Genomic DNA, 16,996 nt, shown 5'->3' on the forward strand with positions numbered 1-16,996 from the left:
ATTACTTATTTATAACTAATATTGCAAATATCTCATATAGATAATAATTGTCGATTTAATTAAATCCACGTTTTGTTGATTCAACATAACCATTCATTACAAAAAGATTTCCCTCAAAGCGTCCATAAGAAGATGTACTTTGTAAATAGAGTACTTTAACATCCTTGTATATATAATCTCTAGGTGCAACTCAACAAATTAAAAATTCAGGACCGTCCTTGAGGAGTTGCGCATATCCTGCAATTAACAATATAATGATGCCTAATTAAAAGAATGCCATTGATCTTTTAATAGGCATGGAAAGAAAAGTACTATAGTAGTTTTACGATCTTACTTTCTAGAGGGTGTTGGGTGACTGATCAGCTCATGCATCAGTAAATAACATTCAATTCAATCTAAGGTTGAGATAGGCAGTTTTACGATGCCTTAGCTAGCTCATAATCGGTTTACTAAAATAATCTCAAATTTAACTTAGAGTCGAGGTAAGACAAGAGCGTACTTCACCAATCAAGAAATAAATCTATCTTGAGTAAGCAAGCAAAATTTCTCATATCTCTTGGAATAGACCTTTATTTATCAATTGAAAAAAAGACCTTGTATACCAATTACCTAACAGTTTGCTGGACAGAAGAAGGTAAAAATCGCTACTACTACTTGTTACCAATATAGAGGGCGGGATTTTCTTATCTTTTGACGGTCGATATGAATGGTTTCCTTATGCAAAGGGGGCTTTTCAGAGGCGGATGGACTGTAAATCCGATGGATATTTTTACAAAAATATCAACTATATTATAATTTGAGTAGAAACCATTGCATACTCATTATTATTAGAGGGGCGGAGCTAGAAGGTTAATTGCATATGTGTTCAGCCAAACTCAGTAATTTTAGTTTAAACTCTAGATTTTGTTAAGAAATCCACCAAATATGCACAAAATTTAGATTCAGAACTCAGTTACTAACATCTGATATCTCTATCCTAGAATTTACAACGCATAATAAATTCAAATCACGGATCCATCTCATACATTGTTGCCTTGCAAGGTACATATGTACTCTATCAGTTAACGAGAGTGAATAATTGAGGAATACCAGAATTAAACGTACCCAAAATAATATTAGCTAGCATAATCCCTAGTAAAAGAATTGTGATCTGGATCAGTCATGATGAGCATGTCGGAAGACAAAACAAAGAGCGGGTCGATTCCTTGAAGCTCCGAATTCAGCACTAGGAACTTCAGGGACCTCCAAGCCTTTGCACATAACTTGAAAGGCAATGAAAATGAGTATATTATTATGCTCTTCCAATTAGCCATCCCCAAAATTTGCTCAATGCCCAGAATAATGTCTCACGCTTTGTGTAAATATTCATAATGCTTCTCAGAGATTCTTTCTGTGACTCATTAAGATCGGCGCAAATATTGATGATTGATCCTATCTATATACGTGCACGTACTCCTCATATTGGTGGCATGCAAAAGGTGATGGCCATAGTTTTAGCCTTTAAGAGAACGATGATTTCTCCCACGAAATTTGCATGATCCCCTTCATCCTAGTGTTATTTCCCGACTTTACTAGACATTTGGACAATATTTGGTTGAAGTTAAAAAGAAAAGAAAAGAGTATGGAAGTTGAAAGAAAATTTAAAAGTAGAAGTTGTGAACATGATTTTTTATTTTTTTTTGAGAATTTAAGATTTGTAAGTAAAAACTATTATTCACAAATTAAAATACACTTCAAACCAATATTGAAATATTTGTTATTAAAAACATTATCTTTGATAAGAGGGGCTTGCTCAAGTGGTAAACACCCTCCATTGTTAACCCTAAAGTTGTGAGTTGGAGTCACCGAAGGAGCAAAAAGTGGGGGAAAATAATATTTGCAAATTTCTGATGACATTACCCGTTGGTGACTCGAACCCACAACCTCAGGATTGGTTGGAAGTGGAAGGTACTTACCACTTGAGCAACTTCCCTTTTTATTTGCGAAAGAAATTAATGTTGAAGATGCGTAATTGGCAATAATTAATAAATTTTTAGTTTGAAATATCAAATGTGTGAATTATTAATGAATTCCAAACATCTTGATGTGAGAAGTAAATAAAATATGTTACGTATCAAATACTTCAGTGTGAATGTCAGCATATTTAACTTCTGATGACGTTACTCGTTGGTGACTCGAACCCGCAACCTGGTTGGAAGTGGAAGGTACTTATCACTTGAGCAACTTCCCCTTTTATTTGCGAAAGCGATTAATGCTGAAGATGCGTAATTGACAATAATTAATAAAATTTTAGTTTGAAATATCAAATGTGTGAATTATTAATGAATTCCAAACATCTTGATATGAGAAGTAAATAAAACATGTCGGCATATTTAACTTCACATTCATTTATGAAGATGTGCAGTTTGACCCTGTCTAATTTATGCGCTGAGAGGAAAGTCTAACACCAGCTGCGATACCTAACTAGAGAAACAAAAAACAGAACAATTCAATTTCCCGCTGCAGTTCATTGCCCCATCATGTGTCTATACACATTTTAATTATAAACACATCAATCTCCGATAAGTGAAGAAACTCAACCAGTAAATACAAGATATATTAAATAAAAAAATCAAAGATAAGGAGGATAGTCATTCCGGGTAATGTGTCTTATCTGAAAATTTGAGTATAGACGTTTGGAGAATGTAGCAATTATATGTGCAGAAGAAGAGTTGCTGCAAAAATTGTGCCAATCAACCAATAAAGTGGTTTACTTCTGCTTGAATGAGAGTTATTGTTGCCATCTTGTGATGTTCCTGTAGTTGTTGCTTGCGCGGGTGGTGGGGGTGACAACTTTGGAGCCTCGCATTTGTAGGATGTACCATTTGCCTGCTACCAAAGAAAATCAAGTTTCAGGGGAAAGCAAGACAAGAATAGTGCAATGAAGCAACTAACATAAAGAGAATCCAATTCTGGGGGTGAATAGAACGAACAAATTTTAAAAGAATACAGCAAGACGGGTTACACAGGTATACAAGAGAATAAAAAGGGAATACCCACATTATTAGTTCTGGTAGCATCAATAAGACAACCAAGTATGTGTCTAATTCACTTCTTTTTCACCTTATATTATTTGCACGCTGCCAAGTATAAAGTACTTAACAAACTTCATGTCTACTTATTATCAATTCAAATTTGTTCTTGGCCTAAATGGTCAAAAGTATTCGCCTTCTCTTGAATTGTTCCAGTGAAAACAGACTCTGAAATCACTCACTTGAAACCAGAAAATGCAGGAACTTCAGGCGTTATTATTGCAAAAAGTGTTCTTGGTTAGAATTTGCATCTTAGCTCATTTAATTTCTAGGTGGAAAGGGAGTAAAGTATCAAGAGCGAGCAAGAAAAGCAGGAACATAAAAATACGAAATACTGCTAGAATGATGATCTAATAGTGTCAAATGTTGTGTTATGTGCATTTTAGCAGTTGATATCAAAGCTAGCAAGCGCACCTTGCAATAGGCAATACTGCTACAGTTACAAGCTAATTGGCCATTTGCTTCATCTACAGCTTCTGAAGCTCCACCACCATCACTTTTCTGCATCAGTAAGAAAAATTCATAATGTTCTTATGTCTAACAAGAGATAACTTCAGCAAACGAACATGACTGCGGAGACTATACCTGATAAAAATCAACAGCAATAAAATTTGGCCACCTATTGCCAGCTGCTTGAAAGCAAGTCTTCGTCATGCTAACTAGTGGAGCAGAATTATCCAAACAAGCTTCTGTTTTGTTGGGATTGTCAGGAAAATAATTCTCCAGAACCAAAGAGATTGACGATGTACTCATAACAGATGATTCAGAACGACCTGGACAAGAACCAACTGTCATCCCACCCTTTCCATCTGCAGAACATAAACACGTCAAGTCATAATAGTTTGAATAACCGTGTCAGAGTGATACCAAATGTAGGAAAGATGAGCTACTGATAAGGACCGACTTATGCCATTCTGAAACCAAAACGACACTTGAAAGGTAAATGCAAATCAACATAACAAGATCTCACAGAAGCTGCTAAGTAAATACCGAATGCAAGAATATCTAGATTCTCATAGTATGTCATACAAGGGCAGCAGAAAGTAACATAACTATCAGATAAGGCGAAGATTGTAACTCACATTGGTTTTCTACAACGTATCTCCACTCATAAGCAATGCCCTCAGAAGCCTCTTTTGATGATTTAGAGGTGAAGACTACAAGACGTTGATTCTGCTTGACCATGTCATCTACTGTAGGCCAATCTTCTCCTTTTTTGGGCATACGAGAAACTGGAAACCAGTACTTATTAAGACCAGAAGCATTAAAAACCTTGCTCAAGCCCTTTGGAGATGTGACATAGTCTTCAATGAAGATTGTGACCACCTCTGATGGGTTTTTTTCGAGAAACCCTTGAATTTCTTTCAGCGAATTGATTGCAGGTTGCTGAATTGATACAAAAAGGAAGTTCCATCAATCACAAACATCAAGTGAATCAAGCAATCAAGTATAACTGGAATGTGTTGGAACACTTACAAATGCTGTAACATTGTAACACTTTCCAGCAAATGAATGACAGAGCCAGATATCATCGTTGAAATCATACATATCAAGCATAAGTCCTCGAACGCCATTCTACAGACATTAAAATCAAATTTCTTTAGCAGAGTTTTCACTTTAAGAATTTTCCGACTTGAGAAGCTAATAAATGATTAAATTCACTGCTTAAGTTATAGTAGTAAACTTTTATGTCAAATCCGAATACTATCTGAAATGGTCATTACATATTTACCGATAGCATAAAAAGGGCAGCCTGGTGCACTAAGCTCCCGCTATGTGCGGGGGTCTGGGAAAGGGCCGGACATTTTTTTTTTACTGGAGTAGTTCTCAGATTAGTTGAATCACACAGCTGTGAATATGCCAAAAACAATTTTTTTTTTTCGCAAGATCTTAAATAAAAAAGGCGGGGAATAAAGATAGCAATTTAATTTCATAATTAAGATACTCCGTATTAATTTGATTAAAGTAGACTCTAAAGCACCCATTAGGACATTCCCATGTGGACAATTTTGATGAGATGGTTAGGTGACAGCACATGCTTATGTTGTAAGCAAAAGTAAAATATGAGTTTTTGCAATTATATATTGCCACCCTACTCTGACTTTTTCTTCTCTTTCCTACCTAAAAGAGTTCCTACAGGCCACATAAAGTGTTCATCTTTTAGAGTAAGGCATTCCATCTTTTTGCATTAAACTGGCAAAAAAAAATCGCATTGAGCTCGTTGGGTTCCTTTAAATTCTCTCTTTTGCCTAGTGAAAGAAAAGTAAAATAGTGTGTAAAAAAAGTATTTTGAAATTGACCAAATAGCCCTTGTATAGGACAAAGATGTTGATAAAGAATGTACTCCTCAGACTAGGACTTTAATGTTTAAGTTGTTAATTTATTAAATATAAAAAAAATATTTTTTTTGAAAGATACTAAAAAAGAGAGTAAGATAAAAGGAGAGTGAGACACGAGACGGAGGAGTACTATTTGAGGTAAATATGCAGTTTATAATTACAGAAAATAGAGCATATCACCTGGAGCTGACTAGTAATGGAATCTTCCTGGTTGGTCGGAGCAAGAATATCAGACCCGGTTGCAGACTTTGACCCGGCAATCGCAAACGAGTTGTGAGTCGTCAACCACGAATACTTGTTAAATGGCAAACCTTTTACCTTTCAACCACAAAAAATAAAAACAAAAATTGAATACACCATTGATGAAAAAGAGAAAAAAGGTAAATAATTGGATTTTATAATATATGATGAATTCACCTTGGTGGTGGGAATAGTGGGTTGAACCCGAGTACATCTGGGCCGGGTATTGCCATTAGCAGGACATGTGGAACAGACTAGGCCTTCATCACAATTACTGCTGCTACAAGTTTCTCCAATCTGTTATAAATCAAAGTCCAAAGAAAATAACAGATATTGAATTAGTGCGATCTTAACTGGGGATTAAGATAATTAATGTTTAAGGATTAAATACCTTAAGGCAAGAACAATGGTGGAATAAGAAAGAAAGGCCAATACAGAGAAGAAGAAACTTGATGGGGTAATGGATTATCTCCTGCAAAAGAGAAAAGAAACAAAAGATTATAATGAGAAATTTTGATATAGTTAACAGTAATTGGGTAGCAAGGAATTGAGATTAAGAGATTACATGCCTGCATCATTTAGGCTCTGTGATAATATGTAAGAGGGGGTTGATAACTCCCCAAAATCCTCTAATTTCAGTTTATATATACGATGTCTTGTCTCTCTCTGTTCAATTGAACCCGTTTTTGGACAATAATGTTAGTTGGGAAATCTCTGTTTTCTATGACCCTTTCTATTTATATATCCCGTTTTATGTCTACTTCTCTTATATCCTTTTAGTTTTTTTTTTCTTTTTCTTTCTATCTCCCTTAATACTTTTCTATAATTAAGTTTTATGTTTGAGTGGGTGCAAATAAATTGCTTAAAAATCGGTTCGAATGTCTTCTTTCACGACAAGTATTTATAGTGCAATAAAAATAGTATCCTGTCATAGGATGAAATTCAGGGGCGAATATATATTTACGATATGATTCAGTAATGTTACAATAGCTTTAACTCAAATTCTATTTGTCTTAAAAAATTATTTAATATAAAAATTATAAATTTAAATGTTAGTAACTTTAATGGGATAGAATTCAAAATTTATAATTATCAAATCAATTTACATCTATCAATCTATATCTACGTCTTATGTTATTATAAAAATCATTTAGACTCTAAATATATATAACTTAAATTCTTTTTTAATAGGACTAAAGAATGATTTTGCTTACTATTTCTTTTGTCTTATTTTATGTGGTTGTTGTACTCAAAATTTTTGTCGCTAGACATATTTAGATGTTTTAGTGCAGTTACCCTGGTGTCATTAAAGAGGTCAAAAGTGATTAATAATACTCACTTTTGAATAATCAATAGGATTAATAAAGTGAGACGAAATATTAAGATTAAATAAAACGTTGTATCGAATGTTTCGAACGTGGCAGAAGATGATCTGCACACTATTTAATTTTTTCCAATTTCGCTAATTTCAAAGATCCTTTAAGACGTGGATTGCCGAAAAGCGAAAGGGAATGGTTTGTTTCCAACAATTCATTTACTTGTAAGCTTCATATTTGAACGTTATATATATCTGGAAGAAGCACATACTTTTCGTTTGAATTTTACTTCCTTCCCTCTTATACTTTTCTTTTCTTTGCGTTCTTTGGTCAATCCACATCCTATGCAACTACTTCTGCAGAATAATCTTCGTAAATTTCATAAGTTCTTAAAAAATATGCTTGAGTTATAAGAACAATGTGAAAGGCCAATAAATCAACTGAGTATTCAACATTTTAAACTCTTTCTAATTTCTATCATAAATGAATTGATGTGTGCATAGGGAAAGCCTGTGCAATGAAAAGTCCAAGCACGGCTTGTGGAGGAATTTTTACTTGTTTATTTAATTTAAGATTAACATTTATTTTATTTAACAAGGAACTTATCTACTCCATCCGATTAGTTTCAGGTTCGAATCCCGGGCAACCCACCATCATGTCGAATTTCTAATTCTCTGTACAGAAGTCTGTATTTTTCCAATCAACTTCATTAAAATTTTGAATAGATCCACATACACCTTGGTTGACATGAGTACATAAGTCATGTTATACTGCTGAATAACAAGCCTTCTATTCGAAATGGGTGTCTCCAGAGGCGGATCTAGGATCTAAATTCTAAGGGTTCAATATCTTAAATTTTTGACACTAAACCATTATATTCATAAAGTTATGGATTCATTATAATTTTAATTCATTATAATTCATTATATTCCTACTATTTATTATAATTTTAGTAATTTTTTACACATAAATATATACCCCGCATCGAAAGTTTGGGGTTCAATTGAACCCCAAGTTATAGTGCTCCATCCGCCTCTGGTGATCTCATAGTTCTTGGTCTGTGAAGATGCGTTGTTAGGTGCTTCATATTTTCCCATTGGGGCCGCAACTAAACCTGTGCTCGAGAAATAACTGTCCATACACTAATAAGGGATGTATAGATTCTCGAGAAGAGAGCAGCCGTGGTGGTCCCACGAATCGCCCGGATCCCACGAGTGAATCAAAAGTTGGATCTACAGTTAAGAATTCAAGATTTTTAAAGATAAAATGGAAAAGTCAGGGTGCTTAGTGACATCGTTCATCTGAGTTTAACTATCAACTAAAAATCGAACCAACTTTTACAAGATGATCTCTTCCGTATGATATTTATAAAAAAAAAACTGAACAAGTAATTCAGCATTTAGTTTGCGATATAAAACTCTTGATTACTACTGAGATCTTTTCATAAAAAATACCACGCACTACGTTTACTTGTGATATTAAACTTTGCATGACTGATGTAGTATTTGGTTTACGATATTAAACTTTATACCCATTAGCAAAAGTTATATATTATTGTCCGTGTAGCAGAATGTGAAATAAAAATATATACTAGATAATTAAGAGTATCCAAAAGGAAATGATGCCGTCTATGTAACAACTCTCATGCATATTATTATTATTCATCATAAATTTTAATATCAACACATTATTTTATTTTATTATATATAAGTGTGGAAAAGGAACCAACATAGCATTGGCCTGTACCAAAAGCTTTATAAATTGTACACGCAATGAATGTTTGTACGAAAAGCTATATAACTTGTACACTTTAACCAACTATTTTTTTATCCCGCGTGGACATATGTTGTAGTGCTTAATATTTATTTCCTTCTCATATTTAGACGTATGCACTTTAATTTTAATTTTCCGACACATGTATTTCCTCCGTGCACTTTTACTTGTTCACTTTTGACTTTTCACGTTCTTTAAGAATTAATAAATTCCACGTGAACATATATCATAGTACTGAATATTCATTCTCTTCTCATGTATACACGTATGCACTTCAATTTTAATTCTCCGACACATATTTATTTCCTCCGTGCACTTTTACTTGTTTAGTTTTGACTTTTCACATTCTTGTTGAATATTTATTCTCTTCTCATGTATACATGTATGCACTTCAATTTTAATTCTCCGATACATATTTATTTCCTCCGTGCACTTTTACTTGTTCACTTTTGACTTTTCACGTTCTTTAAGAATTAATAAATGAAGTACTCCCTTCGTCCCATATTACTTGGCCACATTGCTAAAAATATATGTCTATTTTTCTATTCTATGTTTTTCTTATTTTATATATAAATGTCTGAGGTGGACGAACACAATAACAATAAGTTGTACAAAAAGCAACTGAAATTGTACTTTAAGCTGGAACTAACATGTGTACATTTCCGAAGTTGAATATTAATTCTACCTCTTGTGTGTTTACTTTTTAAGTCCCCGCAGGTCTGCAGTATCTTAATTGTCCTTTCATTTCTTTCGTTTGGCATATACTCCCTCTGTCTCAATTTAAGTATCTACGTTTGACAAGACACGGAGTTTAAGAAATAAAGATAGACTTTCAAATCTTGTGGTTCTAAATTAAAAATGTGTATGTTATACTAAAATATCCTTTGAATCTTGTGATTATAAACTTGACATGTACGATATTTGAATTGTCAACTTACTAAATATAAAAAGAGGCGGACATAACCAAAATAAGATATTTTTTTATTTATTTAACAACAAACGCCCAAGGTGGACGAACACAACAACAATAAGTTGTACAAAAAGCAACTGAAATTGTACTCTAAGCCGGGACTAACATGTGTACGTTTCAGAAGTTTAGCATTAATACTACATCTTGTGTGTTTGCTTTTTAAGTCTCCACGTGTCCGCAGTGTCTCAATTGTCCTTTCATTTCCTTCGTTTGGCATATACTCCCCCTGTCTCGATTGAAGTGTCTACATTTGACTAGACACGGAGTTTAAGAAATAAAGATAGATTTTTGGATCTTGTGGTTCTAAATTAAAAATGTGTGTAATATAATAAAATATCTTTTGAATCTTGTGATTATAAACTTGACATGTAGGATATTTGAATTGTCAACTTACTAAATATAAAAAGAGGCAGACATGACCAAAATAAGACAAATTTTAACAACAATTGAGAAATTAATGAGAAAAGTAGGAGGAAAAGGAAAAAAAAATATAGAGACTCACTAAGGAGAATCGCAGAATTCTTTATAAAATATACAAATCATAAAGACTAACTAAATTAATCATGTTGGGCCCCATGCATCGCACGGGTATAGTTTGCTAGTATAACAATGCAAATCTTATTATTTAGAGCATGTTTGGAAAGCCACCTGGTAATTGAAATTGGTGTAATTACTACCCTAGTAATTACACAGTATTGTAATTACAACGACCTATTTGTTTGTCATAATGTAATTACAGTGTAAGTACAAGCATGTTGTTTGGTTGCACAAGTGTAATTACACAGTTAGTTTAATTTAAAAATAAAATTTAATTATAAAAAAATTAATATTTAAAATATGTGCCTTTATAAATGATATTAAATTAGTTATTTAATAATACATTATTTCTTGAAAATATGTTAATTCATAATCATATATTTGTAACTAATATTGTAAAAAATAATTTATATATAATTCAAATTAATAATTTTAATTTTAATTGATTATAAAAATTAAAAGCATACTTTTTTTTGTGAGAACATCGTGGGATTGGATGCTTGAAAAAAAAAATTATAAATATAATGCTATAACACTATTCAAATGTTTGACAATAATTGTATCAACTGTAAGTGAAAAATAAACAACATGCAATGTGAAATAACAAGTCAATAGTACTAAAGCAAATATGTTTAAAATCGGCAATATAACCTAAATTCAAAATCCAAAAAAATATTTTTAACATAATACTCTTATGTCAAATTCTAACGTTAAATAAGTAAGTTTCAACGTAACATAAGTAAATACTCCTATAATTCAAAAGAAAGGGAAAATATTAGTCAATAACCTCATTTACAACGAAATTCTACTTTAATAACATCATTTTTTATATGTCAAGTTTGCTGATGACTTAATACCAAGAGATGTAGTTTAAAAAAATAGAATATTAACATGGTTATGCTAAATGAATAAAATAAAAAAAATAAAAAAATAGGAGCAATTACATGGAACCACAAGAAGTAAAGATTGGGAATGAGAAGAAAGGAAATGAAATATAAATTCTATAAAAATAAAATATATTTTAAAAAATAAAAATAAAAAGAAATTAGAAAAGAAAAGAAATTAAAATAAAATTTAAAAGAAATAAACTAAAAAGTAACCCGTTAATTACAGCGTGTAATTACACCAAATTCTCAGCCCCGCCCTTGAGAATTGGAGAGTGTAATTACACCTAATTTCCACCTAACTGTGTAATTACACCCAATTACAATTACCTAGGTGGTTTTCCAAACAGGCCCTTAGAGAAAAGACATCATTGTCCCCCCCCCCCCCCCCCAACCCCCCCCAAAAAAAAACTTGGCCGCAAAACTCACTTTAGCAGTTTAACTTTACTGACATTTATATACCCCTAATAACTTTCAAGTGAATTAAATACCACCTTAATGGGTGACGTGGCAAAAAATGAGTGACGTGGCAAAAAAGTGTAATCATTTCTAAAAGCGCACGGGAGGGAGAAAAATAACACTAAAAATGGTCCCAACTGTACATATGTCTGTTGATACCTAATTTTGGCTCGACGTGCTTAAAATTAACGTTTTGGGGGCCCTGATTCGTTAAAGAGCACGAAATACATTTTTTACACATTTTTACATTTTTTCAACAATTTATTGATGATTATCCTTATTTTAGGAATTTTCTCAATTTATTGTCATTTTTTCAAGAATCATTATTTTGCACATGTACAGCATAATACTACAATTTTTTGCGCAATTAATAATTGTTTCTTAATTTTATAGCAATAGATTTTTCATATCATAGACATTAATGTTTATATTTTATACTTGCGTTATTATTTATACATGTATTAATTAACTATATTTTAGTACAGTCTGACAGTGCAGAGAAAATCGGAGTAATTAATTTTTAAACGCAGAGTAAAATCCGATCAAGTCAAGGTTTCATCACTTTTTTTTTTAAAAGGATTAAAGTAAGCATTGAGGAGACAAAAGGGTATGACTTCATTATTTTTTGACATAAAAATGGGTGTTTGTTTATATTATAAGAAAGGGGGGTTAATTTAATGAGGGGATCCAACACAACTCACACAAGCACATATCAGATTTTTCTCTCCCCTCTCTTCTAAAAAAAAAAAACAAAACCCTAAGTATCTCATTTTCTCCCTCTCCCCCACAAACCGCCGCCAGCCCCCTCAAGCTCCAGCGACGCACCCAAACAACCCCCGCACCTCCTTCTTCGTCTTCCTCTACTCCCTCCGCCACATCTCTCTCTTTCCACAGCCGCCGCCGCTCCCTGTCCCCTTCCCCTTGTTGTCCGAGCGTCAACAACAACGACCAACCAGCCCACAAAACGTGCCACCACTCCATGCCGGAGCTCCGAGCTCCGGTGACGCTCAAAACCTGCCCTCTGTTCGCTCCTTTTCTTCTCCTCACTTTCTTCTTGTATTTTTTTTGCTTCCAGGTATCTCCGACGAAGCTCGCTGCTCCGACGAACTCGCTGACCCGACTGATTGTTCCTCGCCCATGTTTTGCTATTTTTGTGCTTCTGTATTGCTGCTACAGAGTCCTTTATTGTGTTGCTCATTTTAGTTATTTTTGCCATAGTTTGGTTGCTGCCCATTATCAGTTTTGCTTTGTTTGGCTATTTTCCCGTCACACTTTGTTGTTGCTTCATTCTTGTTTTTGCCACTGGTTGTGGACATTTTTGGACCACTTTGGACATTCTTTTTGTTAAATTTGTGATGATTGTTGCTCCTGCTTTTTGCGTTTTAGGACTGATTTTTTTTATTTTCCAGCAGTGAATTTTGCTTTGTTTAGCCACTGCTCGTTTAAGTTGTTTCATTTTTGTTTGGTTGCTGTCCTTCTATTAATTTTGGGACTGATTTCGCTGCTGCAATTTGAGGCCAACGCTGCTGCGGTTTTTGGCCACTTTCTACTGTGTTTTAGGCCGTTTTCGCCTCATTTTAGGACTGATTTATTACCCGCATTTTGGCCAACTGATTGCTGCATTTTGGGGCTGAAAATGCCATCTTTTAGCGATTTAGTTACTACGCAATGGCTGCACTAAAGGGCTAAGTTTTCGCTGTATTTTTTAGGCTCATTCGGGGTTGAAACTGCTGCTATATTTAGCTAGTTGTTGTTGTCATTTTGAGCCAAGTTTAAGGCAACTTTGAGGTCTAATGCTGTTGGTTATTAAAAGCAAATAGTGTTGCCACAAATGGTATACTTACTGATGCCCTGATGAAATTACTATTACTCTTATGCTGCTTGGATACATTTGTTGTCTTCCCTGTAGTCATGGCAATCTCGTTAATTTCTATACTTGGGTTAATTGAGTCAATTTACTGCTGTTAGTTGTCTTGCAATTGATGCATCTTATGGCTGGTTAGTTGCTACATCTTGAGCTAAATCGCTAGCATGTTCCAGTGAACTGCTGCTAGTTGTTGTTGCTATTATGGTGTATGTTTGAGCTGAATAGCTGCTGGTTCTGACCAAAGTATTGCCACACTTTTAAGCAAGTATAATGTTCATTACTGCTATACATTTGAGTTCTGACTGCTGCTGGTGTTTTTGGTGAAAACTTACTGCTTCATAGCTATTTTGAAACAGCTGCTTCATACTGATATTTTCAGACGTTACACTTCTGATATTATTCTGATTTGAGTACGAATATGGCCGATGAAGAAATTTCCGTTGATTTCTAAGGCCTTCCATGTACAAAGATGGGTGTTTTTTATTTTAAGTTTATTCATTATTTCTTTAATTCATCCGATAGTTATTTATTTTCTTATTAACATTTTTATTAAGTCTCATGCAGGTATTCGGAGTTACTTTTGAAGATGACACTCAAAAGAAGTTCAAATAGCTTCTTAAATTCTCTGTTTATACATATATTTTTTTTACATTATTAAATTATACAAGCATAAAATATAGTGAAACTTTACTTTTTTAGGGTGCAGGTTGATGGTATTTATTTATGATCTGCTTAGGTCATTTAAATTTTATGTGTTTTAGATAAATCAATATTAGGCAGTTATTATTTTCGTAGCTAATATTCTTATAGTTATCATATTTCGCTAGAGTTTTAATTTAATAGCTTAGCACACTTAAGTAAATAAATAGGGTGATTTGCCTCAATATTTAGGCTTTAGAATGTACTCTCATAATTAATTGATTAGGCGTACATACTTAGCTAGTTAAATTAGTTAACTCACCTCGAGTGCAAAATAATTTCATGTCCATTCCTTATACCCTTTTCACATACTCAAGCTTCTAAGTTGCACATAACTTTTTTTTTAAAATAATTATTATATCACATATGTATAAAATACGTATTGCACGATTATTTATGTGAATAGTCATATTAGTTATTCTTCAGTCTAAATTCTACTAATTTTTGTAAATAATAATCAAGCCTTTTTACACATCCCTCGTATAGTTAAATTGGTCCAACCGAGAACCACATTTGTGGATTCTGAAGGATGCCTAACACCTTCCCTTCGGAATAATTTGAACTCTTACCTAGAATCTCACTTATTTTCGTAGACCATGTTAAGCTGCATATATTAATAATTTATAGGTACCCTAGTATACCTTAAATGCTAGGTGGCGACTCTGTACATAATTAATTATTTTCGAGTTCCATAAGTTGTGCTTTGTTTAGCGTTGGTAAAAATGAGGTGCAACAATGTCATCTTCTAATTGGATGATATATTAAGATTTTCTCAATATTTTATTTTCCATTTTAAATTAACTTTTTCCTTTTTCTTTCTTATTCTTTTCCCTTCTCTTTCCGTTCCCACCATTTTTTCTTCTTCTTCTTTGTGTATAGATTTAATTTATGGGTTTGATTTGACACAAATAAAGAGATTAAATTTGTTGAGTTAACAAAACTCCCACCCGTTCCCAATTCATAGCTCAAACTCATCCTTCTTCGGTGGTTTTCTGTTGATTTTTAATCACCTACAAGTGACAAAGCAGTGGTGATGGAGAAATTAAATTTTAGTCTCTATAAGATTAGTTGGTGGAGAGATTAAATTTCAAAAGGTCCAGATTTTTGATGGGCTTACAATGGCAAACAGAAGGGCAGAGGGGGCGGCATCACTTGAGAACAAAACCACCGTCGTTCAACATCGCCGTTCTCCTTTTTAAAACACAACTCTAAGCTCCCATGAATATGGAAAACGAAAAGAAAATAAGAAAGAACCCACTTACTCCTCTTTTCCGACTCGGTTGTCATGATTTCTCAAAAAAAAAAAAAAATCTCTGCTCCTGCATGGATGAGAGATTGAAGGGTGCTTTTAATTTGGGGTGAAGATTTGTTAGGGTTGATTTTGCTGGTTGTTGGGGAATTTTAAGGAAGAAAAATAATAATTTTATCTACTATAAGTAGAAGGAGAGGCTTGAAAGTGTTTGAAAATGGTGAGTGAAAGGGAAGGTGACCAGGCACCATCGAAAATGGAGGAAGGAGAAAAGAAAGAAGAAAGAAGGGAAATTATTTTTTTTAGTTTGGATAAAATTAATTAAAAATAAATAAATGACGTGGACGAATTAGAAGGTGAGTGGCTCAATACCCCCAACTTTGACCTGGTTTGGGCGAGAGCGAATTGAATAAAATTCACTTGAAAGTTATTTAGGGGATTATATAAATGTTCGTAAAGTTAAATTGCTAAAGTGAATGTTGTTTGGGGATATATAAGTGTCAATAAAATTAAATTGTTAAAGTGAATTTTACGGCCAAATTTAGGGAGAAAATGGTGTCTTTTCTCTATTATTTACTATATAAATATTCATGTTGTTAAAAGATGAACCTTAAACCTAACTCAACCGTAAAAAATAGTTATGACTTACGAGTTGACAATTGTTCAAGATTAAACTATGAGACCCATTTTTGAAGTACGAATAATATAATATGAGGCCCAACATTGAGTAAACTAAAAATTTAAGATTAACTTAAACTTTGATATAATGATAAAAAATGAAAAATGGGTCTAATTCAGCTCCAAAAATTGGCCCAAAACCATAACTAGATAAATAGCTAACTTTTATTGGCTTCTAACTAGATATAACTATAAAATGCAAAATTATCAAGCGTAGCTACTTTTTTTTAAAAAACGCTTGTTTTTCTATTTTTTTGAAATATAGAGAAATACAGTGAATAGTAAACATGCTCCAGTGAAATCAGGAGCTATTTATGGAATAGTTTTTTTGAAATACAGGGAAATACAAAATCGGGTTGAGTAAAAATTGGTTATGTCTTTTGAACAAATTCTTCTTTTTCTTTTTAAATGGTAAGTTAAATTAAATCAACCATATTTCACGCATTCCATAATAGCTCACGAATCTCTCTCAACTTTTATCACAATCAAAACTTTTTGAATTCAAAAATCACTAAAGATCTGAAAACTTTCAAATATAGAAAAATATACGCTGCAATGCAAACTTAAAGGCACCATCTGTCCTGTTAATTGACATGCCAACATCTTTCTTTGCTCATGACTTCCATGCTCAAAGAACTGGACACATAATTCAGATATGCAATGGTTTAAGATGATGGACGGTTAAAGGCTCAAGGGTTTAAAAAACTTAAAATGTCCTGAAGAGATGTAGAAGTACAGAGAACCAGAATGACTACCTTTTGAATGACATAGTTTCCAAAAACATCTGTTATTAGTTTTGAAGCATGTGGAAGATGAAATATATCAGAAACTATTTCATAAATTAGAAATACAAAATACAGAATTACATTGAGATACAGTGAAATACAAAAATCGTGAAAATAAAGTGGAGCAAA

At 33.1% G+C, this 16,996-nt stretch overlaps 1 protein-coding gene across 1 annotated transcript; it reads right to left on the reverse strand.

Annotated features, from left to right (window-relative positions):
- Nucleotides 1-2,468: 2,468 nt before the first annotated feature.
- Nucleotides 2,469-6,379, reverse strand: LOC132623128 (PI-PLC X domain-containing protein At5g67130-like). The gene is made up of 9 exons (XM_060337833.1): nucleotides 6,220-6,379; nucleotides 6,042-6,122; nucleotides 5,828-5,947; nucleotides 5,591-5,728; nucleotides 4,548-4,646; nucleotides 4,154-4,457; nucleotides 3,657-3,880; nucleotides 3,486-3,572; nucleotides 2,469-2,868 (listed from the first exon to the last, which is right to left on the reverse strand). Exons 1-9 carry the CDS (start codon nucleotides 6,226-6,228, stop codon nucleotides 2,692-2,694), a joined length of 1,239 nt encoding a protein of 412 aa, XP_060193816.1. The 5' UTR covers nucleotides 6,229-6,379; the 3' UTR covers nucleotides 2,469-2,691.
- Between the last annotated feature and the right edge of the window lie 10,617 nt (nucleotides 6,380-16,996).

This window comes from Lycium barbarum, chromosome 12, assembly GCF_019175385.1.
Source record: "Lycium barbarum isolate Lr01 chromosome 12, ASM1917538v2, whole genome shotgun sequence".
Classification (NCBI taxonomy): Eukaryota; Viridiplantae; Streptophyta; class Magnoliopsida; order Solanales; family Solanaceae; genus Lycium; species Lycium barbarum.